This window comes from Nipponia nippon, unplaced genomic scaffold (genome assembly GCF_047370975.1).
Source record: "Nipponia nippon isolate SJK-2023a ecotype South Korea unplaced genomic scaffold, ASM4737097v1 scaffold_6, whole genome shotgun sequence".
NCBI lineage: Eukaryota > Metazoa > Chordata > Aves > Pelecaniformes > Threskiornithidae > Nipponia > Nipponia nippon.
This window is the reverse complement of record NW_028262380.1, coordinates 56,020,534-56,044,918: the sequence shown is the minus strand read 5'-3', so window position 1 is coordinate 56,044,918 and position 24,385 is coordinate 56,020,534. Positions and strand designations below refer to the sequence as shown.

The 24,385-nt window shown below is 41.0% G+C and overlaps 1 protein-coding gene across 4 annotated transcripts; it reads left to right on the top strand.

Moving 5' to 3' along the window:
• Positions 1 to 307: 307 nt before the first annotated feature.
• On the top strand, positions 308 to 23,658 carry UBE2D3 (ubiquitin conjugating enzyme E2 D3). Of its 4 annotated transcripts, none has more exons than XM_087738156.1 (8): positions 308 to 749; positions 15,481 to 15,544; positions 15,632 to 15,663; positions 18,243 to 18,320; positions 19,164 to 19,269; positions 20,459 to 20,552; positions 21,312 to 21,393; positions 22,159 to 23,658. In XM_087738156.1, exons 1-7 carry the CDS (start codon positions 726 to 728, stop codon positions 21,355 to 21,357), a joined length of 444 nt encoding a protein of 147 aa, XP_087594282.1. In that variant the 5' UTR covers positions 308 to 725; the 3' UTR covers positions 21,358 to 21,393; positions 22,159 to 23,658. The 4 variants fall into 4 exon arrangements, with proteins under 4 accessions (XP_087594282.1, XP_087594280.1, XP_087594281.1 ...); XM_087738154.1 differs by lacking the exon at positions 21,312 to 21,393 and adding an exon at positions 21,077 to 21,126 and having other exon boundaries at positions 309 to 749; XM_087738157.1 differs by lacking the exons at positions 308 to 749; positions 21,312 to 21,393 and adding exons at positions 1,150 to 1,648; positions 21,077 to 21,126.
• Positions 23,659 to 24,385: the final 727 nt, after the last annotated feature.

The following is a 24,385-nucleotide window of genomic DNA, read 5'->3' as shown; positions in this document are numbered from 1 at the left end:
GGAAGCGGCACCGCTGCGCTGCGCTGCCCTCCCCTCCCCGGGGCGCCCGCAGGCAGCCCCAGAACCTTCCTTCCCCGGCCCCGCCCTCCCCGCGCGCCGGCGCGACACTCGCGCCGGCCGCTCGCGAGATCGCCCCCTGCCTCGGCGGGGTCGGGCCACCGGACGCGCGGGCGGCGCATGCGCCCGCTCTGCCCGGCCGCGCTTGCCCCGCCCCTTCCCCCCCTCGCCCCCGGGGGGGGGGCGGCTGGCGGCGGCGGCGTGTCCCGCCCCGCCCCGCCCCGCCCCGCTGGCTCCGCCTCCCGCCCTCCCGCCGCGTCTGGGCCTGGCCAGCGGCGGCGGCGGTGCTGGGCTCTCTCGCCCTCTCTCTCGGGCGGGCGGCGCCTCTCGGCTCCCCCCCACACCCCCCTCCTCCTCCCGGCGGTGACGGGAAGCGGCGCGGCGCGGCGGGCGGAGCGCTCCCCCGGCAGCCTCCCCGGCGCACGGCCTCGCTGCCCGCAGGCAGGCAGGACTCCGGGCGGCCGCCGCGCTCCGGTCGGGCGCCCCCCTCGGCTGTTTCCGGAGGAAGGAGAAGCGCAGCTGCCCCCTCCCCCCTCTCCGCCTTCCTCCCCCACCTCCTCCTCCTCCTCCTCGCTTGCTCCCTCCCTCCCGGCCCCCCCTCGGCGCGAGCGGAGCGCGGAGTCACCGCGGCGCACAGACGGGCCCGGCGGCGGCGGCACTCGCACACAATGGCGCTGAAACGCATCAACAAGGTGAGCGCCGCGGCTCCTCCTCCGCCTGCCCCCCCTCCCCCCCCTCCCCGCTCCCGTCTTGTCTTTTTTTTTTTTATTATTATTTTGGCTTTTTTCCTCCCCCCCGCACCCCCGCCCCGGGAGGAGGGGGGCACGGCTTCGGGGCTGCGCCAGCCGGGGGAGGCGGGAGGCCGGCGGAGCGAGGCCGGGCAGCGGCCGGCTCCTTCCGGCGAGGCCGCGGCCCGGCCGGGGCGGTGAGGCCGCTCTCCCCGAGCCTAGGCCCGGGACCTCGGGGGTCGGCCGGGGCCCCGGAGGGCGGGGCGGGGGGGGGCGGGGGGGCGGCTCGGTTGGGGCCGGGGCGCGGGTGGCGGCGCTCCCGCGGGCGGGGAGCGGCAGCTCCCGGGGACGCTCAAATGTCAGCGCAACCCGGAGCCTCCCCGGCGCGGCGGTGGCGGCGCCGCCGCTGCCCCTCCGCCGCCGGCCGGCCCGGATGGTGCCGGTAGGTGTGTGCCGGAGGGGCTTTCGGTCCGATTGCGGCCCTCCCCGGGGCAGGCAGCCGGCCTCTGGGGCCGCTCTCTCCCCTCTGGCGTGCAACTTCTTTCCCGCATTGTAAGATGGCGGCGGGTTCGCCTAGTTCGGGCTCTTTCCGGGATCTCTCGCTTTCTGCAATAACATGACACACACACACGGACGCACGTCCGCGCTCCCGTCGGCTCCGGAGCAGCTGCCGCGGTGCCGTCCTCTCCCCGCGCTGCCCCCCCTCCGCCCCGGGGCCGGCTCGGCCTTGCCGCCGCCCGGGGATCGCCCGCCGCCTCGCCTCGCCCCCCGCGCCGGGAGGGCGCGCGCACCGCGCCGCCGCCCCGTTGCACAATCGGAGCCGGGTGGAGTAACTTCGCGGCTAACTCGGAAAAAATGCCGAGGTGATGAAAGTTTTTTGTTTTTTGTTTTTTTTTGTTTTGTTTTGTTTCGTTTTTTTTTAAAAACCTCTCCCAGGGAGGAAGGCTCCCGACGTGAGGTAGCGCTTGGGCAGCTTTAGGGTTTCTCGGCGGCGGCGCTTCGGGTTTGGGAATGGCTGGGATGTAATGGCAAACGCGGTGGGAGCGCAGTGGCGTTACCGGGAAGTCGCGGTTGATCTGTGCTCCTACGCGAGCTACGTGGAGCGTTTACGTCTTTCCAGAGCGGAGAGGAGTTTCTTGGTCATCTCGTAGCCTGCCAAGATGGCAGAAAGTCAGCGTGTCCTGACATCGGCGAACTAAACTTCGGTGCACAAAACCCCTTTTATAGGCGGTGGATAAAGTTTGCCACCTATTAGTCGTACTGTAATTTCACATCTCTGTGGCAGTGCTTGTGGGCGTATTTTAGTCCAAATGAGGTTATTTATAATTTATTAGCGAAAGGATAGTTCTGTTATCCCTAAAGATTTTTAAATCTGTTCTGGATCAATGCCAGCTAAATGAATTGTCTTTGAATTACGGCTACGCTCTCACAACAATTTCAAAACAATTCCTTTTGAGTCTGCCATCAGAACTTGTTCCCCTGTATTAGTGGATGATATCACTTGAGTTGAAACACAGCTAGGATACTCCCTGGTATGCTTTGTCATCGACTCATGCTTATGAAACACACTCAGGCACTGCAGGTAAGAATTTATTGTCAAATATAAACCAAGGCAAACCCCCACTTATGTAGTAATCTGGTGGTCGAAGCCTTAAAACGATTCAGCATGACTCTTGAATCAATAAGTCATCCCTTTTGACTTCAAGGTTTTGGCCTGTTGCGTGCGGTCTCTTGTCCTGTGTTGGTCCTTACGCTCTATGGCACTGTGTAGTAGCAAGCTTCTTCCTTTACCCCATGCTAGAGTTTAGGATTGGTGAGACGGTTGAGTTAGGGTTCTTTTTTGGTTGGTTGGTTTGGTTTTGTTTTTTTGTTTTGGGTTTTTTTTTTCTTGGAAGGTGCTATTTTTAATCGATTTAATCACACCATGCTACAAGATACACTTCCAAATTCACATAGGGCTTACAGTTTTGACTTTGTTTTTGCTGACCTGGAAAGTGATGTTTTGCTAGACTGAAACCATTGCTTGCAAGTTGCTTTCTTCCCAAGCATGGTTTCCAGTGCGAACGTTTACTGGGATTGAGGCTGAAATCCAAAAATAGCAGGGCTGATTTTGGAACAAGGTGGTTGCGAATTTGGATTTTAATCTTGCGAACCGGTGAAGCCAGAGAATGGCACTTGGTCACTGGTGAGCTGGGATCCACTGTCTTCCAATCGTAAGGTCACAGATCAGACCTTGAAACTCTCTGCTTCCTTGTAGTACGTTGTTGGCACTAGATCAGAACAGGCTAAAGAGAGACCAGGACCTCGGAACATTGTAATCACACATAGTTGATTTAGGCTGACTTGTGGTGTTACCTGTCAGGGCTAGAATTCATCGTCTCCTGCAGCAGATGACATCCCAAATGCACCGGCAAAGGTATTTTCAGTCTATTTGGCTGACCCCCTCTTTGTGCACTTGACGTATCAAGCAAAATAAAATTCTTTATTATATTGGGTAAATCAGACTTTCAGACTGTGTTAGTGTGCGTAAATGTAATCTGAAGTATGTTACACATTCAGAATACAGCAACTCCTACTTGAAACACAACTGGCAAATTCTACTTTTGGCTTGGGAATGAAAGCATATGAGTATTCGTGTGTTATGTGTTGGGTTATCTACTTATAGAACATGCTTTATAAAGCTCTCTTCAAACTGAAGTAGTTGTCAGGTACACAGCCAGTCCCAGAAAGATTATGTTATGCTGGAGCTCCTCATCGTATCTGTGCCATCTGCCCTGAGGGTAGCCTGCATTTGATTGGCAAAATTCTGCTTGTATTGATACGGCTTGCTTTGCACAAGAGTGGCAGTTGTTTTATTACTAGTGAGGGCTTTTGCCATGGAATAATGTAAACCTGCACCTTAATTTTAACTGTTACCTTTCCTGAGGATGAAAATTTTCCCAAATTATCATAAAGGCAATGGAACAAATTCATGTTGATTTATGACCTTGTATCTAAATGCTTGATACATGCTTGTGGCACGTTGTCTTGGTCTGAACTGTTGAGTGACACCCTCTAAACGCACATCCCGTAATTGCTGCGGCATGTCGGTGCTTCCGGTTCAAATGATGATGATGTGGTAGTAGGGAAACATTTGTGTAGGAGTAGGGAATTGGGAATGCGTAAAATTGAGAAAACTTGGGAACGTTACATCATTGATACACATCCATTTTATCACTGCCATACGCATCCATTAAAGCGAGGTAGTATAAAAGGCCTAAGTGGTGATCTTGGTAGGCTAAAAATAGAATTAATACAGGAGATGTATGCATGAAATGTCTCATCTGTGAAATCCTTAAGAAAACTTGTGCCTGCTGTGTTTTATGTCCATTTACTTAAGCATAGCACAAGCCAGCATCATTACGTCGGGGTATTTTATTAGAAAATCATAAGTGGATCTTGGTGTCCTGGAAGCTAAAGGCTGAAGGTGACAAAACCATTTATCACTACCCGAGTACAGATAGAAGGCTTCCATTGACAGTGGTGGAGTGGAGACTAAATAACTATTTTCCTCAAGGCTGTAGCCTCCAGCGCTATTCCTAGATGTATAATTAATTGCAACTTTAACCCCACTCCTCCAGATGCTCATAATAAGAAATGCTACTAACCCTGGAGATATCCATAATATTTTTCAGAGATTGGATGCAATACACAGCGATGAAGGCAGCATGGAAATCTGCATTAGTTCAACCAAAGGTGTAGCTTTTGTAGAGGTGATTCGGTTAAAGTGTTACAAAGCCTGCTTATTAGTTTTGTTTTAAACTGCTACTCTCTTGTCTTGAACTTGGTATGAAATTTTTAAAAATTAGCTTAACTAGAAAAAGCTGTTGGGAATTAAGTTTTCTTCTCTAGATGAAACCTACAATACACTATTTTTGCAGGTAGTCTTGGATTTAGTGTGCTGGGCTTATTCAAAATAGTTAAATAACTTGAAGTTACGTGATTGATCTTATGCTTTGAATGAATGCCTAGAAATAAGTCTGGATTTGTCTGTTTAGGAGCTCAGAAAGTTAAGATTAACGAGCTAATGAAATGCAGTTGATGTAAGCTTAGTTAAAATGCTTTAAACTTTTGTGAATGCTCTCTATGTATTGAATTACCTTTTTTACTTCAGTTAATTCGCCTCAACTATTTTGAGTATCCAGGGTAGACTAAGTCTTGCCTCAAGTAGCTAATGCAGTGCAACTATGGCACTCAGTGGTTAGAAGGGTCAAGTTGAGCCAGAAAGCAGTGGTTGATTTTAAATCATGATGTGTCAGTAATGGAGTTTGGGAAGCACTAGTATCGAAGAACAAGAGTGGTTTTTAAAAGTAAGAATAAAATTATTCAGCATCAGCTGAAAGCTGTCATCACTTAAATTCTGTTTAAGATTTAGCTTATCTGAATAGTCAGAAGTGACATTTATACTACGAAATGAATATCATTAAAATGGAAATAATGCTTCTTCATTGGGTAGGTTTGATACCGTATTCAAGTCCAGCATTTACTCTTAAGGTCTTGGACGTGTTTTAAGAACTGGTCATTTTTTATGAGAGAGGAAGATTGATGCTTCCTTAACTAGAAAGTTTGGACTGCAGTAACTTAGATTTCTCCTGTTAATTGGGCACTGTGCTTGTGAAACAAGTTCCCAGTCAGCATAGATCTTTAAATGTGTGCATTGGAATGGGGGGAGAAGGGGATCATAAACTCACTTAAGTAATTTAGAGAACTTGAGATCAATATTCCATTAGATGGGTACTTCTCGCATACCTTATAAACAGAGTTCTCCAGTATGTTAAGGATTTGGGTTGGGATAATGTACAGGGTAAAAAGGTTGTCCAGCCATCATTTTCTTTACGATCATTGCAGCTTTTAAAGATCTGTTTTTGAAAGTAAGCCAATGCTTTTGCTATTATTCCCTGCGTGAGTTTCTTCTACAAAAGAGCTGATGCAGAACTCCGCAGAATGAGCTCCCTTCAACCGCCCCCCCCAGTCTGTAACCAGCTCTGAAGCGCTAATGCCTTTCTTTGCGCTCACAGATTAATGGGCAGAGGATAGGGGAAGGATGTAAACAGCTGTACGTAGCAGCTGTTGAATACAGAGCAGTAAACTGCCTCTTGCCAAAGGCATCTCTGTTCCTTGTGGAGGCTACCTCTAGCCTGGCATCATCCCCTACGCATGGATGTTTTCTCTGCGTCCACTGGGTTGAACTGTTGAAGGAGAGAGAGGATGGAGGTTCTTAACCTTGTCCGAGATGTCAAGTGACAGCTGGTAAGGAGTAGTGGACAAGGGTAGAGCTTTTGCGTACTTCAGATTAGGGCATTGATACACGATCTCCGATAAATCTTTCTGTTGCAAATATTAAGGTTTTGCCACTTCAACTGTCTGCCCTATGTTCTTGTATAGGTCCCTCCCCTGGGCATCAGAGCTGGCAGATGGGAACGTGTGGTCTGCACTTCAGCATTAGGTCTGATGTCTCAGTATAAGCTGACTCTTGTTTAGAGTTTAGGCTAAGATGCTGTAGCTTACATTGAAAAGGCTGAGTTGCAGGCATGCGTTTTCTTCTGTGACTGATGTGATGTGGTAACCTGCTGGTATAATATGCAGGAAAAAATAGAGTAAGGACTGAAAGCAGCAGTGAGAATGTATGTATGATTGCAGTCAGTAGTGCATTTCTATGTGCGGTTGCATTTTGTCAAGGTGGCTTTATCAGAAGAGAGTCTTAAACTGTGTTGAGTTGCACATGCTGGACAGTTTTGTAAACTTCTTGAATCTAAATTTAACACCTTAAACTCTAAATGGAAAGTACATGAGCTTTTTTTAAAAAGAACTTTTCTCTTCAGTGGGCTTTTTATGGGGCACTGATCTGATACATTGAATGTGGTAGGTTGTGCTGGGGAAGCCTTGCAAAAAAAATTAGTTAAAATTACATTCACAAGTTTAAATTGGTGTTTATGCCTTTGGCAACTCTTTGTAAAACACTTGGATGTAGACAAGGTTTAATACTGAAAAATGAGCCAAATAGAGCATTGCAGGATTCAGGACTGAAAGCTAAATAGATAGAGGGATTTTTTATTTTGCTTAAACATTGTTCAGAGCCTTCTTACCAACAGTAAACTTCAGTATTAAAATTTTTTTTTAAGTTTAAATTAAAATGAAAGGAAGCCTTTGTTCTGAACCTCATCCCTTTGAGATGCGTGATATGCTAGACATCTTCAAGATCTCCTGCAGTTTTTTCCAGTGTAATTGTGATGGTTTTTTTTATTCTGGTTTTAAGAAAGCAAGATGGGACGATTGCAGGCTGCTTTGCAAATGTTAGGGCCCAGTAAAAAAAGGAGGAGACAAATATTTAATTCTTTCCACAAGCATCTGGACACCAGAGTTGTAAGCTGAACTGAGTGCAGATGCTAGAGTGCTTTAGGTCTTCCTGATGGAGGGCATGAGGATTGTGTTAAGTGCTCAGTTAACTTTATAGCGAGCGTCCTCTGTAACCTGGAGTTAGATTGGCCAGGTGCTCATCACTTTTGTGAGCTCTTCCAAGAGCTCTTTTAGGTTTCTATTAAATAGGAGCGTCTAAGGCAATATTTCCCAACCTTTGCTGGCCTGTTTGAGTAAGAATGCCAGATAATTCTCCAAGTCAGGTAACTGCAAACTTTGTTTTTCCTTTTAGCCTTAATTTCTTCTTGCCTTGAATAATATAGGAGAATCTCCTGAAGGACAATTTGCCAGATGAGCAATGGCTCCCTTCCATTCCCTTAATTCAGGTTGCAGTCTGTTCATGAATATGCTTTTAAACACTCTTTCCTTTATCTTTTTAGCTTTTCAAAGACCCTTGTGGACATCAGTGTTCTCTAGATAGCTGAGGTGGAACTCCACTGTAAAAGCAGCTGCGCTCCAGAAACAGTTCTTGATTTTTTAAAAATTTTTTTTACACTCTGTTGGCTCAGTGTGAGCTGATTTTGTGTGTAACTGTACCTAATCCTGTAGACAGGGCCTTAGTTTTGCATCTCTACCACTAGCTGTTCAAAACACTGAACCATTATGAAGGGTAGTTATACGCAATAGCATAATATGATAGGGTAATTGTACAGCTGTAGATAAGCTAGTATAATCATCCCCACATAGTTGTGTTCATAGAATATACCCCTATGGTATATTGCAATAGCTTTCACATGCATCTTTGGATTCATACAAAACACAGACTGGTAGAAGTCAAGATAGCTTTTTAAAAGGGGAGCTGATTTTCAGAGTTTGTTAGGATAAATAATTAAATTTCAGAATAATATATCGGATTACGTCTAAACAATGAATTCACAGTAATTACAGATGTTATTTGTTAGAATATTAATTTGATAACTTTCTGTTATACAATCCTCCTTTCCATACATTTCCTTGAAAACATGGAGAATTCTTGTGCCTTCATTTAGAAAGTGCAGACTTACCAAGGTTAAGTGCCCCATTAAGGCTGCCTGTGATTTCTACAGAAACTTGTCCCGTACGCTACCGGTCCCCAAAGTTGTTGTTTGTGTAGGCTTGGCAAACTCCAGGAGGCGTCCGTCACATCAAGTCCAGAGCAGTGGACATCCAGATGCTGCTTCTGGTTGATGTGTCAAATGCTGGTGGCTGAGGTTCTGCTGTGTGTTACTGTGTCCTTGACAAGCTGCGGGGCAGCCTGTTGGAAGGCTCTCGCGTCATGCTGCCAAACCCCACCGTCTAATGAGTGTTAAGCTAGCATTTATATGAAATTGTCTATCACAATGCCAAAATCTCATTCCTGAATGGTAGCCATCAGGCCAGAGTGCCTTACTTTGCATATAAACTTCTTTCCAAGTGCATTACTTCACATTTGTCTATATTGAATTTAATCTGTCCCTTAGATTCCCAGTCATTCTGTTTCATTTAGCTGGGTGCATCTTGCTGCTTGTCTTGTGGCCCGTTTACACTACCTACCTTCTTTTCTGAGGGCTGCATTGTAGTCCTGGGTTACAGAACCAAAGATCAGTGTAGCTCTTGCAGGAAAAGCCTCCAAGTAGGCTAAGTTTCAGGGTTGAGTATTCAAAAGCTTGGAAATGCCAGAATTAAAATACCTGGTTATCATCGAATGCATAGGTAGTTAACCAGTGCTTCACTTCATACTTTTCCCTTCAATGTATTGTAGTCAACGTGCACAGCCCTCATCCCACACTGAGCATATGTGTTTTAATAGCTCTGTTATTTTCAGGGAATGGTAATTGTTATAATACCTCAGAATTGATGTGTGTAAAGCAGTCAATTTCTCTTCATCTTGAGTATGATGGCTGTTGTGGGTTTTGATTACTTTGGGGGGGAAACAAGCCATACCTTTGAGTTCAAGGCACAACTATAGCTGTGTAGTTGCCACCTTTTTGCTAATTTTTTTTCTGAATGCCTTTAGTGAGTGACCAGGAAAGCGAAGTTGGTAACTGAGCTACTTTTCCAGTTGGATCTGTCCAGCTAGAGGGGAACTCTGCGAAAGGCTGGAATGCAATAGAGAGCCATTTTAGCTGTGGTAATGCTGAAATTTGCCGAAAACCATTACCTACATTGTACACCTTCCAAATTTCAGAACAGATGAGAAGAGCTGTAGACAATAGTCTCATTTACAAAGGGCTTGGGTACTGAAAGGTAGGTTCTTTGAAAAGATAGTGTGTAGTCATCCGAGTAGTCTGTATCACAGTCCAAGCACACGAAGTGACTTAATTACAGTTGCACAGCAGTCTGGCATTTCCTTCCTTGAATGTGAGGCTTGAAACATTAATATTTCTATGTTTGCCTTTTAATATGCCATTACGATATTGTTGCTAGACAGTGCACAAACGATATGCAGTGTGTAGCCTGAAAAAATTAGTAGTAAAGGTTTGAGAAAGGAGAACCGTGAAAAATAGAATGAGCAGAATAATCAAGATAGGGACAATCACAACTGTTACATTCCGGGTCATGTTTTGGGTTTCTTAAAAACTGTTGTGTTCTCTGGCCCTCGCTGTTTTCTGCGACTGCTCTTCATGTGTTTTCTCTGCATATTTGCTCTAAAGTATTTTTTTTTTAAATGACAGGAACCTACATCTTTGTGTGTTATGCACTGGCATTATACATTGTTTTTATCCATTTATTAAGTGTTAGCCAAAAGGCCAGCTTGTTTGAAACTGATAATTTTCTGCTGGTTACACTTGCCTTGTGATGTGTATTGTGCCATTTATTTCTTCAGCTTAGAAATCCACAGTCAGTGTTCTTTCAAACTGTTATTTTCTGCTTCCAGGGGTAATTAATTTTCATGCTGAAACGAATGTTGCAGATGCAGGTGTGTGGGATGAGGCAGTAGTTCTTTGCTGGTTGACACTTCTTAATCTTCAAACAGGCTTAAATGTTCTTCCCCTCCCTTTATAGCTGCTTCCAATCCTTCCTTCTTTTTTTAAAGCTGTTTTCAGCTGTGAGCTAATGAGTAAGACTAATGCAGTGATGAATTTTTGGATGCTTAAGAGTTTGAAATATCCTGTTTGACACACAACGTTAGGCAAGCACTCAAATTAATAAATGTTGATTTTTGTTTGGCGTGAGTGGTTTTTTTAATTTTTTTTTTTAATTTAAACTTCTGATTTAACTGCATATCACCTTTCATGCCCACCAAGGTGGAACAAGTTACTGTCTGGAAACTTAAAGCAAATTAACCCCATTTTTTTCCATTATGCTTTCTTGACTACAAAGCAGAAAGCTGCAACATATGATTTTAACAAATATTTGTGTTACAAACCAGTATTAAATCTAACTATGACTTTATGCCTGTGGAGGAAAATGAGTGATCTTCTGTCACTCTGGTGGGAGTGATCTTCTGCCACTCTCTATGTAAGTCAGCTGCTACTAGCATTAAAAATAAGCCCTGGCTATTGCCAGCTTAAACTAGAAAAATGTAGCAGTTGTGCCACAGGGAGTATGAATTCTGACAAATGGGGAGAAAAGGAACCGAGGCTGATGCTGCTCTACTTGGTGCCTTGCAAGAAGGCAGCTTGGTAGGCATCAGGCTGTCATTTCTTACTGAATTTGCTGAGACCTGAAAGCTTCTGTGAGAAAAGGAGCTAGTTCCCTTAAATATTTTCGTTCACTGTCCTGCATATTTGGATGAGGTATCGCTTGTCATTCTTTAAATTTTCTTCATGCTTTAAATGACTTCTTTGATCTTTTAAAGAGCTGGTAGAGAGGAGTTGTTTGAGGGGTTTTTTAGCAGCTTTTCTGTCCAAAAAAAGGCACTTCTGTGGTTTATAATAGGATTGTAGGCCTGCATTCACACTCACACGTCAATGTTTTAGATCATCACTTGAAGCATAAGCCATATTTTCTATGTTCATTATGATAATATTTGTGCAAAGCAAGCCAATTAGTTAGATTTTATAAGCATTTTTTCTTGAAAATACTGGTTTAGTTTTTGGTTAGCTTTTTGATGAATTTATAGAGAAAAAGAAGAGAGAAGATTAAAAATGGGACCATTTCACCAATAAAACTACATCTTGCTGCAGACTCTAACGTGAAACTGGCAGAAGACCATGGTGCTGAATTTGTGTTAAAGCAGGTGTGTCTGTTGCAGTGACGGGTGCTGTTGCTGTATTTCCAGTTCTCTCTTCTCCAAAACTCTGTTGCAAAATTGTACATGTATTGCTTCTCATATATGCTACATTGCCGTTGTCCTCTAACGGTAGCATTGGCGCTCACTCCTTAAACACTGTGTAAATCTGTAAAATGCTAAGTGACTAATCATCCTCGTGGAGAGGCAGGAACTATCACAACTTTATATTTGGAAACTGGGACACAGAAATGGCGATATGCTGGAGCTATACCGGAAACCTCTGGCAGTGCCAGAGACTACTAGTCACGGTTGTAATTCAAGACTAATCCTTTCTGATAGGCATATAACACATCACTCTGAACCAAATTTGGCTTATTGTTTCTATGTGAAGTCTTTGGAGTTTGCTTCTTGGGAATTTTTGGGTTTTTTTCTCAAGCCACTTATAAAGTGAAAAACTATAGTAGCCGACTCCAGGAAAATGTGGGTTCTGCTTCAGGGATTTTTAAGAAAGTTTGGGATGTAGCTTGGTACCTCTTGACAAAGGAAAGCACTACTGAAACTGAATGTAAACTAAAGGAAACAAAGTTGGAGATAGTAAGTGTTGCAGCAGAAGGAATATTAGAAGCATAAAGCCCTTGTATGTAGAAATTTAACAGAACAATGCTTGGGAACTTTTGTTTCATTCTAAAATACTAGTTAAACTCTGAAACTTAACATAGTCTTTACCTTCTTGGTGAGAAATGGGCGAAAGCGGGGGAACACTTATGAGCTGATTTCTTAATAATTATTTTTTTAATCGGCTCATGGGAATGATGAAGCTTAGTTTTGATGTCAGAAATATTTTTCAGATTAAATATTTCCCTGTTACAGGATAGTTGCTCTTGATTGCTGAGCTGAGAAGGAAGGTCAGTTTGTGTTTCTGGTGCTGAGTGGGAAGCTTATAAAAAAAAAAAAAGAAAAAAAAGCTCCTCCCTTTCCTTGAATGAAATGCTTCAACTGTGCGCCAGATATCACAGCCCATGTGCCTCTGCTTGTTTAGTTTCCAGTTATTCCAGTTTGCCTGTTGGATTCAGCAGAGTTGTAACTTTCGGCAGGAGGCACTTTTTAAAGTTACACAGAACTTTCCGCTCCCTTGTTGCAAAAAGCCTCCCTCCTCTTGTGTCGCACGCTGAACGGGGAGGCGAGATAGGCCTGGTGTCACTGTAAGCAGGCAAAGCCTGCCAGCGTTTGTTTCACGTTTGCCCGAGTTCTTCCACAACAGGTCACCTCTGCTGAAGCAAACAGGTCTACTACAAACATCACTTGCCTGACCATGTACCTAAGAGAAGCAAATATGTGTGCCGCCTCAGGTTTTCTTCTTTCTGAATTTAGTGGGTAAATGACTTGCTCTGTGGTTGAAATGCGAAGTGGTGTATCATGCGTTCCTAACCTTACCTGTATTTTGAACTGCTTTGTTTAGCACAATCAGGTTTTTTTACTAAAGTGTTTTGGGCCAGACAAAACTTTAGTCCTTTAGCTTATGAAAATCAGTGTGTGTTTGTTCTCTAGAATGGTTCAAGTGCTTAAAAGGGGTAACTCTGTATGGACGTGTATTTTGAAACGGCTGGAGACTGGAATATTCAGACTTGTGTTTCAGCTTGTAAATTAATCTTAATATTACTGGAGGTTTCTTGCACAATTTTTTTCACCGGAACTTACTAAACTTAGTATTTGACTTACATTTGCAATCCTACTGACATTTGCTTTTCCTAGTTGAATTATTGATATACTCTAATTTTCCTGCTGTGTTAAAATACCTTATTTTTATCTTGAGTACCGATTTCTTATTTCTCTGAAGATAGTAGTACCTTTTGAAGAGCTCTCTAGTCTAATGCACATCCCTCTGACAGTCCGCTGTATGCTGATCTTTTCTTGTCCTTGTCTTCATGCTGCTAATTTTTATAATTTTTATAATTTTCATAAACTGCATGAAGAGCCTGTTCATAGTTCTCAGTCCCTGTGATAGTTTTAAAAAAATAGGATCTGATCTTCTTCCCCAATTAAATCAACTAATCCAGTAATAACTACACAACTACATTAAAATGGTAACATTTGTGTCTTTCTGCTTATTCTGTAGCTACAGCTTACTTTAAGGGACAAAATATCTTTTTTTCTCTCAGATTTTGAAAATGATTGAACTGGAAAATATATTTAGATGAGGAATAAGCCTGATTAACAAAACCTGCTGTATTTGTTAAATGGGGAAAAAAAAAACCCACCCTGAAAATTAAAAAAGCTTTCTATCTGAAGGTTCTTCTACATTTCTTGTTTGCCTTACATGGATGACATAAATCTAACTTAAATGTTTTTCTGGAGGGTGCTGAACAACATATGGATGCAGTAAGTGATATTTCATGGCAGAAATAAGTCTATCACAGGGAGCCCCACTAATAAGCAGGGAGTGTAGAGAAATGCACTCTAAATGGATTGACTGTGATGATCTGGAAAGAGCTGTTGCCCATGCTTCTGAATAACAGCAGCAGTGAAGTGAACCATAACATTAACTTCATTGTGCCCTTGCTTATCAAAACTGATACAATTCTGCTTTACAAAACAGTCCGATTTCAGTGCAAAACTGAAATCTGGTTAATTGGAAAGTTCATTAAAATTAGCGTGTGTAGGGAGGGGAAATGTCGGACTGACTTTTCTTGGGTGGTTTTTGGGGTTTTGTTTTTTTTTTGTGTGAGTTTTGGGGTTTTTTTCAAAGTATGGACTTCTACGTGTTGAAGTAGTGTTATTCTCTCTGTGTTTGCAGAAGCTATTGTCTTATCAAAGAACAAGGTGCTTAAGTTACAGGGAATGTAATTGTTTTTTCCTCATCTTGTGTTGGCTTACGCTTCCTAAATTTCCATCAAGTGCAGAATTTGTGAAACTTAGAGGATGTACACTAGGATCTTCCCAGGCAAAAGAGTTAGCTGTTCGGTCCAAATATGTGTGTGTTTCCAGCATAATGGGTATGCCTGGGTTTCTTAAATGTCTGACAAAGTAATGGAAAGTTCTGGTTTTAATGGCTTGTATAGACTTGTAGCAAAATAACTTGTGTGTAACTGTTAATATATGGGAGAGGGACTGCAGGTTTTCCCTTTTCTCATGACTTATAGATGCCTTGACAAGTGCAGATTTATAGAAGCTCTTAAAGCCATTTTTAGATTCAAAAGAGAGCAGGGAAGAGGGGAAGTATCTGTTACACACTTGAACTGAAAGTATAAATTTAATTTTAAAAGACACTGTCCAAACAAGTAACTTGCAGAGCGTTTAAACAAATTAATGCTGAGCTGCTTTGATTCGTCACAGCAATCTTGATACGACACAAGGAAACCTCCATCTGAAGTTTCTGTTTTCATTCCCTCTGTAATGGGGGATGGAGGGAACTGTTTTTGCAGGTCAGTTATTCAGAATTTTAAAGACATAATTGTCTTAAATGTGAAGTTTAAAATAAAAAATACAGATACTTTGCCTGATTCCAGCACTTGTCAGCCGCTTTAATTTTCCTGTCTACTTTAATCTATGCAAGATATATCCCTGCTGAAGGTAGTGGGGAAAACGAAACTGAGTTTCTGTGTTGTTTTTTTTTTTCTTTCTGTTCTGAGTTTTATTGTCAGATGTTACGTACATGGTGCTTTCTGTTTCATGAATACTCATCAACAGCTTTCTCTCTTCCCACTTGAAGCTTCTCTAGCTAAGGCTGAATCCTTGAAAATCTTGATCAGAAGGTGGTTAGACTTTGCCCACTTCAGCCTCTGTCTCTGTGTCCTGTTCTGTTCTTGTGTCCTCCTTTCTGTTCCTTCTTCAGCAGGGGTGTCTTTACAGTTGTGATATTTATTTGGAAAAGCATAGTCATTGTAGCTGTTTACCTTCATAGCTAGTTTTTGTGGTAGTCTTTTACAAAGACATTTTTGATACTGTTTAGTGGTTCTAATAGTTGTTATGGCACATTCTTCTGTGTTTGTATATGGAAAACCTGATAAAGGTTTTTGCTGGACAGGAAGTGAAAATGATTGCGTTCATTAGAGCATTCTTCTCTGAACAGTTTTTTTTTGTTTGTTTCTTCTTTCTCTCTTAAAGGAACTTAGTGACTTAGCCCGTGATCCTCCAGCACAGTGTTCAGCAGGTCCCGTTGGAGATGACAGTAAGTAACCTTAAGTTTTATGTTTTGCTCTGCTAACTCAAACTTATTATTATGCATAGATAATAATGCGGAGTTTTTCTTTTGTAGTGTTTCATTGGCAAGCCACAATTATGGGACCTGTAAGTATTCTAATTCTTGTGATGTAATATTAAACTAATAGTTCTTATTCAGGAGGAAACTGTGGGGTTTTTTGTTTTACTTTTTTTAACTCCCCTTATCAGGCTTTAGTTCTAGAGGTATTCCTTATAGTAACAGAAAATGAAGGAGGAGAAAAAATCAGTCTGATTATTGTTTTATTGCTGGAATGTTTTATGAGGACATATATTTCAGCTGAAATGATCTCTAGAGCAATGTTAGGCATTGTCACTTAATACCTAAAACTTTGCTTGCATTTAACTTTTTCTGAAGTTTGAATCTAGCATGAACTTTGTACTAGGAGCTGGTCCCAGTGTCAGGAATTAGTTGGGATGCTTTTGTGTGGATCTTAGAACAGAACAGGGAATCCTTATTTGGTCTGGTGTCATCTACTGAGATCTTGAATACTTTTAGGAATAAAGGGAAAAAGTCACTGAAATGTGAGGTTCCAGTTATGACTGGAGGAAAAAAGTCTTGTTCAATAAGCATCTGAAACCTGATGTGACTTTTTCCTTGTTAAAATAAAGAAGGCAAATGTTTGCCTTTACAGAAAATGCAACCTGCAAACACTTGACATGTGGAGTTCTCAGGGCTGGTTATCTATATTTAGAAAACAAAACCTTCTGTAACGTGAGAAGGCAAATATTGGATGCCAGTAGACCTGCAGCCACAATGTGATGCTTCTGGTGATGCTACAGAGTAGGAATTCAATATCAGTGATGCTGAATTGTCCTGACTTTATATATAGCTAGAAGTGTGGTGGTAGGAGATCGCTATGGAAAATGGGCTTATTAGAGGTTCACCTGACTGGAAAAATGGCTCTCCATTCCAGAGTCTCTGGTCTCCATTGATTGTAACTAAGTGCCTCAAAAAGATAGAATTGTTTAATAGTTATATTCATGCTTAAATGGCAAGGAATGTTCTGCGCTATACCGAGTATGATTTTACGTGGCTGGTGTCTGCATGGTCATATGGTATTAAACATCAGTTGAGTTTAAATGGGGATTATTATTTTTAGCTTCCCCTTCTAGTCTAATAACGTACAGCTCCTTTTTTCCCATATGTTTTTTGTGGTGCCAAAAGGTCTGCATTCCTGTCTCAAGATTGGGCAGTATCCTGACAGAAGTGTGGTGTTAGTAGTTCTAGTGCTCCTGTGGTGTTGCTTAGTGCCCTTAATAACAGAGGATTGTGGAGCCAATCATCTGGCCTTCCACCTCTGCAAGAGGGTATTACACAGGCTGTGATTTTTCTTAGATAAATGTAAGAGAGCTTCCATCGGTTTAACACATTCTAAGAGGGGTTTCTGTAATTGCTAAAATGTATCCCCAGAATATGTGCAGTAAAAGGGTTGCTTTCTGGCTCCTCAAGGCCTCACGTAGTATCTATTGACCAAATACAAGAGGTTATATCTTGATTGCTAGGTTTTCAGCAGAGATTGGATAGGGTATAACCTATGTCTTTTCAGGTTTAAGTCCCTTGTTTTGTGTTGCAGAATTTCATTTTCTGGTATTTAACTAAGTAAGATGTAGTTATTTCCTTACATTGGTGAAATGTTATTGCAATTCATGTGAAAATTCAATTTACAGGTAATTCAGAAGTGTACTCTGTGTGTCTCAAATTCATTTTTCCTAGCCCTGAATCCAGAATTAAAAGCATTGTAGTCTTCACGTTAAACAACGAAATTGTTAGCTCTATTTCAGAAATATAGTTGTAGTTTCAAGTAAAAACTTCTTATATCTGTCTTCTCGTAACTAGTAACTTATGCAATCCCTGTTTAATCACTCCATTTATTCTCTGTTTACTATCAGCTTTTTTACATCCACATGTTGCTTTACTGCTAATAGTTAATGCTTGAATGAATTATCCCCATAATTGTTTCCTTGGAGCAGGGAAATGTAAAATACTCTTCCATACTAGATTACAGTGAATTTCTAACACAGAAAGGGAGGAAAAATTCACTTTAATCTTGATGGGTTTTTTTTGTTTGGTGGTGCTGGTAGGCTGGGGTTTTTTGGTTTGGTTTTGGATTTTTTTTTTTTTTTTTTTTTTTGCAAGGAACAAGTTGTTAGCTGTGTATTTGTAGGTTTTCTGCAGGGCTGAGCAATGCCTAAGCCAAGGACTGAACTTAGGAGGGGATGGGAGGCCCTTAGAGCTCCCCGTGGCCACTGTAAACTTGGGTGATAGTAATAAATAAGCTCCAAACATGGAACCTGAGGGTTTTGAACCTGACAGGACCCCTGCTCTGTTAACATTACTTCTTGGAGCTGTCTCAGAGCCATTTGGATGCTTTTGCCAAGTTGTCCTGAGCGGATTGTCAGAGAAGCTGTTTTCTATGAAGCATTAGCTCGGAGAGGCCCATGCAGAAAGTGACCTGTATGTGATCTGTATTGCTTACCTTAGGAAGTAGTAATTGAATTTTAGTTGCATCTCTCTTGTATTGGTGGATTAAATAGTTCAGTTGTTTAAACAAATTTCCTCTGCTTTTATTCATTTAAAAACAACATCTTCAGTGATATTTAGTCCTAAAGATGATAATAGGAGAATTATTTGTTTGCTTTGACAGAATGACAGTCCATATCAGGGTGGTGTATTCTTCTTGACAATTCACTTTCCTACAGACTACCCTTTCAAACCACCTAAGGTAAGTATTGTGTTCTCATTTGTGACATCAGTGCTCTTTAAAGAACCAAGCACGGGACAGAAATTGTCAGCATCTGTGTTGTAATATTGTCAAGTTCTCACTTCTTTTTACGTATTCTTACAGTATATTAGATGGCTAGGTCCCTCTCTGCCACAAGAATGGGTGTGGCATCATATATTTTAAGAGCAAATTCATATATGTGAATTCTGAATGTCTTGGAATGTTTGGTTTTATTTCTGTTTTTCTTAATTGATAGGAAAACTCATTAGCTTTGTGTTACTATAATAGAATTCTTGCCGAGGGGACTGTCAAGTATTACAGTGTAGCTGTTTGGGTTGGTCTATAGGAATGTGACACCATGGATAGGGATTAACTTGCTGAGTGCCTAAAATCAGTGAAGATGGTGTCTGTTATAATTTGGCAGTAATTGCAAAATACGCTTTTTTTTGTAGCTTTATCAGCCACTAGCATTATCTTCCAGTTTTCAGTCAATATGAAAGCGCACACTTGGAGTGACTGCAATGTTTGAAGTTCTTTAGCTCTGTGATAGCAGTGTTACTGTGGTTCAGGCACTTCTGTTGAGTGTTGTCTTCGTGATGCAGGCACCTGTGATTAAAACACAGCCTCATGCTTGCCCTCTCTCTCTCTTTGAAAGAGTGCCTGGTAATTGGAAACTGAGAGGGTGTGGCTTGGGCGCATTTCTATGAATTTGGTGCAGTTTAACTGCTTCATCCTTTTCTTTTAGAGTAAATTGAGTTGACTGATAGCTTGACTGAGAAGAAAGGGTGACGTCATTGTCGTCATAGACTGAAACACGCTCTTCATATTTTTTTTTTGTTGCAGGTTGCATTTACAACAAGAATCTATCATCCAAATATTAACAGTAATGGCAGCATTTGTCTTGATATTCTAAGATCACAGTGGTCTCCTGCTTTAACTATTTCTAAAGGTAACTTTTGTGAAGGAGAAATGTTTCCATCTGGTGTCGAATACTGTACTTTTAGCTTTGATTGTCTTGAGTTCTTACCCGTCTGTTGATTTCCCTTACTCATTCTAGCCTGTGTTTTGCCAATTTGATAATGATATCTTACTGTGTTTTTAATGTATATTTGTTTTTTCTAACACCTTCTGCTACATGGCTGTTTAAGGCCTCGTCTGGCCACTTATTTGCTTCAGTATATAATGAAATCTGCATAGTTCTTTGAGTCTGTCTAGAATTACATGCAGAGTTATATTGGCAGATCTCTGGTAGATGAATAAAAGAAAACTGGTATTGATACATGTTGCTTTCTGCCACTGTGCACTGGCATTGTATTACATTACTTTATGAACGAAGCTTACTGATTCTACTTCAGGATAAATTGATGTTGTGCTGCAATAGAAGCTTTGTAGCTTTTCTCATTTTACTATAGTAAACAACAGTTAATTCTCAAATGTTTTCACGATGATCAAATTTTGTTTTGCCTCAAAGCCATTGGTCACTGTGGCTTCAAAAGATCCATCAAAGTGCTCCTCTGTCTATAGAACTTGTAATTCCTGTCTGCCCAAGGAGTAGGTTTGTGATTTGAATGTGGATTCCCTACATTTTAATGCTGTCACTATTGTTTTTCTTTCAAAGCTGCTGTGAGAGTAGAGGAGGAAGTCCTCATAGCTGCCTACAACAGTGTTACTCCTTTATTTTACAACATATGTGTAGTTTTATCAGTGTAGACCAGCGTATTGCTACCTTACGTACAATAGAGAAAGAATTCAGTCTGATTTAAAAAAAAAAATTAACTCGAAGAAGTTATGGTTTTAGTGATTAAAACCATGGAATGCGCTGGTCCTCAGAACACATAATAACATGCTTTTGTTGGCTGCTGCATTGCGTCATAGTGCAGGGGACAACAGTGCTGTTCTCGTGTGCTTACTGACAGCTGTAATATTGGGAAATAGGAAACAAATAGTTCTTACAAACTTCTAAGTCATTCTGGGCTTTTTATTTAGAGTGGGTTATAAATTTATTCTGGCAATTTATCAGGAAAATGCTTTTTATGTTCTCTCCTGTGCCAGCATTGTGCTAATGCAGAGATCTGTGCTCCGTTGTTTCTGAGATTGTCACTCCTGTTTTGCTATTGAGAATGTTTTTTTCTTTGCAGTTCTCTTATCCATTTGTTCACTGTTATGTGATCCAAATCCAGATGACCCACTAGTGCCAGAGATTGCACGTATCTATAAAACAGACAGAGACAAGTAAGTACAGAGTTGCGTAAGACTGATATTTTAACAAACTTTGTAAGAGTGTGTTGCCAGACAGCAGTTGTGTTGAGTGAGCCTTTTGTGAAAATCTGGGATGGAGAGAACTTGTGTGTCAAAGTAGTACCTACTCTTGGTAGTGTGTAATTGAAAAGCAAAGGGGCTTAGTATCTTTGAAGTTTTGTGGGTGAAGGAGACTATCTTTTTCTCACGTGTGGCAGGATTTTAAAGTATGTATTGCGCAGTTTTTTGCTTACCATGCATAAACAGAATATAGTTAGATCTTCCTATTGAGGAAGAGATAGCTTTTTTTATTTTGGTGCTTTCTTTTGGTAGCAGCTTGGCCTTTAATTTTGGTGCTCCCCGTGAAAAAAGGCTTCACAACTTTTTTCCTATCTGTGTTGAAACAACTTTTATTTTGTTATGTGTGTTTAACATTTTGCACAGATAGAATTATATGAAGTAGACTTTGTTTGGTTTTTTTATGTATATATTAATGCTAAATATACTTGTCCAATTAGGTACAATAGGTTAGCAAGAGAGTGGACAGAGAAATACGCTATGCTGTAGGGTAAGAATATCTGCACATTATGGTGCATTTAACAAAATGGAAACTTGTCAGCACTTGGGTGCTGCATGCTCTAAGGCACTGGATTAACTAACAGATAATGGATGCACCAGTTACTGAACTTAGATATTTAACAGCTTGACCTGTGGTTAGTGTGAAATGTATTGGCTAGTCACTATTTCTCACAGATACTGCTCTTGCATGGCCAAAAAAAAAAAAGATAGTATGAAATAATTATCAAGTTTTGAGCCAGCTTCTCAACTTGCTCTGGTAAGTATTTACCCAGATTTTGTCAGAATTTTGTTAACAGTGTTGCCCTGTAGCAAGACCTCATGCATAGACATGGGTGAATTTCGACAATCTAAATTTCAACTTTTTATTATTCAGCAGTGTCTGTCTTCTACCTATAAACTAGGAAAACGTATGAGGATTATGTTCTGCTTGTATAGTTGAAAATTAACTTCTTACTGACAAGCATGGAGTTAAGTACAGACTAATTGTCAGCTCAATTCCTGTGGAAGTAGTGTACTTAAATATTCTTTTAATGTCTTTTTTAAAATGGTTTGAGCAGTATATTCATGTGGAAAGAGAATATTAAGTGTGAAGAAGTGCTTAGTGTTGTTTTACTCTAAAATGGAAAATGTGACGTTCTGTATCCAATGATATTATTAACCAAGTAATCTTTACTTATGGCATGTGATACTCTGTAATCTTTACCTAAGGACAGTATTTAAACAAAACGCTCCCCTTGCCTCTCCCACCCCAGGTGGTCTCTATTCCTTCCCCTTCAGTAGTTTTTCACAACAGACTTCTAGCAAATCTGCTTGTCTTGAATTCAAAGTGTTTCATATAAATTAGAGAATATCCTAGTTAGTCTAGAGAGGGCTTTGTTCAGTTTTTTCAGTAAGTATATCTTAGTATAGAAAGAGACTCCTCTTAGTGTGAAGAGAATAGGGAGATGGGGATAAAGTGATACTTTTTAGGAAATTGTCATTTTCATGCTGACACTAACTCAAGTCCTGGTTTTGTTTGCAGGTACAACAGAATATCTCGGGAATGGACTCAGAAGTATGCCATGTGATGCTACCTTAAAGTCAGAATAACCTGCATTATAGCTGGAATAAACTTTAAATTACTGTTCCTTTTTTGATTTTCTTATCCGGCTGCTCCCCTATCAGACCTCATCTTTTTTATTTTTTTGTTTACCTCCTTCCATTCATGCACATGCTCATCTGAGAAGACTTTAGTTCTTCCAGCTTTGGACAATAACTGCTTTTAGAATCTGTAAAGTAGTTACACAAGAACAATTGCCCAAGATTCAGATTTTTTTTTTTAATGGAGCATGTGTATTATGTGGCCAATGTCTTCATTCTAACTTGGTTATGAGATTAAAAACAAACAAACATTCCTCACTGCTCTAACAGATACTGAAGATATCACCTGAAGGGGGGAGGGGAGATGGATGTTCAGTTTTCTCCCATCAAAGAAGTAACATGGCTGTAGCAACATCCATCTTGTTCCAAACCTTCCAGTGTTAGAGAACTGAGGTTTTATTATATGCTTTTGCTCATAACTGATGTGTCTGGAGAATTGGTACTGAATCTATAGCATCAGCAGAACAGAAAATGTGATGTATCTTATGCATGTCAATAAAGGAATGACCAGTTCTTGTTTTACAGAGAATGGAAATTGGAAGTCAAACATCCCTTGTATTCCAAAATAGGGTCGAAGAACATTTTTGTAATTCATTTAAATTTTGTTAGGAGGCTTGGAGCTATTAGTTAATCTGTCTTCCAAAACACTGTTTAATATAGCACTGAATAAATGATGCAAGTTGTCAATGGATGAGTGATCAACTAATAGCTCTACTAGTAATTGATTTATTTTCTTCAATAAAGTTGCATAAACCAATGAGTTAGCTGCCTGGATTAATCAATATGGGAAACAAAATCTTTTGTAAAAGCAAAGCTGGTTTTTGTATATACTGTTGGGATTTGCCTCATTGTTTTAACATCAAATAATGATGTAAAGTTCAATAGAGTGAATCTTTTGCCATTTTCAGTTATAATGCTCAGTCTGTTGCAGGTTGACACATTGTTCGGCCTGATGTATGCAGAGTTAATAAGCTAACATAGCAGTGTAGCCTTAGTAGCGTGCTACACTTGGTGCTGGGAGCCCAGCGTTCAAGGATGGACTTGGGACCCAGCAGATCTGAAGTGGTGTATTGCGGAGATACTTCCTGATGCACCTGTGTTTGCTGACTGAGAACCCTTTTCTTCACCTTGTACACTTGACAGCTGAAAGATCTTAATGCGGGAGTAATGATGAGGCAAAAAAATATAAAATAAAGTACTGTTTTGATGTGGGAATTGTCATGAGGCTGTGTTGAAGTGACTTTACTATGTGGGATGTTCGTTACCATTGAAAAGGACTTGTTCAGCCATGCTGCCATTTACATTGATGACTATTTTAATGCAACAGACACTTTCCTCATGTCAGGTGACTAAACGTGAATAAAGACTCATTGCTATTGGATTTTTGTTCTACAAGAAACATTGTCTTGTGCCATTAGTTTCTCTTTGCAGCAACAAGGGCATTATTAAACATCCGGCTCTCCTCTTTCCTGCCCTCTTCCTTCATATTTTTCCTTGTTTGGTTTTTTTTGGTCTCCATTCTTAACATCCATAGCTTCATTTTCTCTAGTCTTCTACTATCACTTTATTGTGCATCTGTGACTTCGCACTGGCACCACTTTTGCACTGCTTATAGTTATGTACATTCTGATTCCTTGTCCCCACATGGATGTGGAAAGCTAGATGTAAAATAAATGTTAAACCTTAATTTTTATAAAAATTTGAATATGTAGTTTGGACATGGTTTGTTCTGGTTCTAAACTAGGAAGTGAACTTCTTGTAAAGTCTAGTTGGCTTGAAATTTAGAAACCTGGGCTCTCTTTAACAGGGCATGCCTCACTGAAATGACATTCTGAAATTTGTTGATGAAGTTGTAGTTCATGCTTTGCTAACCAAAGATTTTTGCTTACACTATTTTGCTGGAAAATTAGATATACTTAAAATACAGCTGCCAGTAGCATTACAACTGAGGTAAAGGTTTATATTTCTAAGCTTACAAACATGTTGCTCTCACCTTTTTGGTAATTGTGTTAATTTGATGCTTATTACTTTGTCTTGGAGTCATAGCCACTGAAATCACTTATGTGATCAACTAGAAAGATGTTTTGTCAGATGTAAGGCACCAGGCT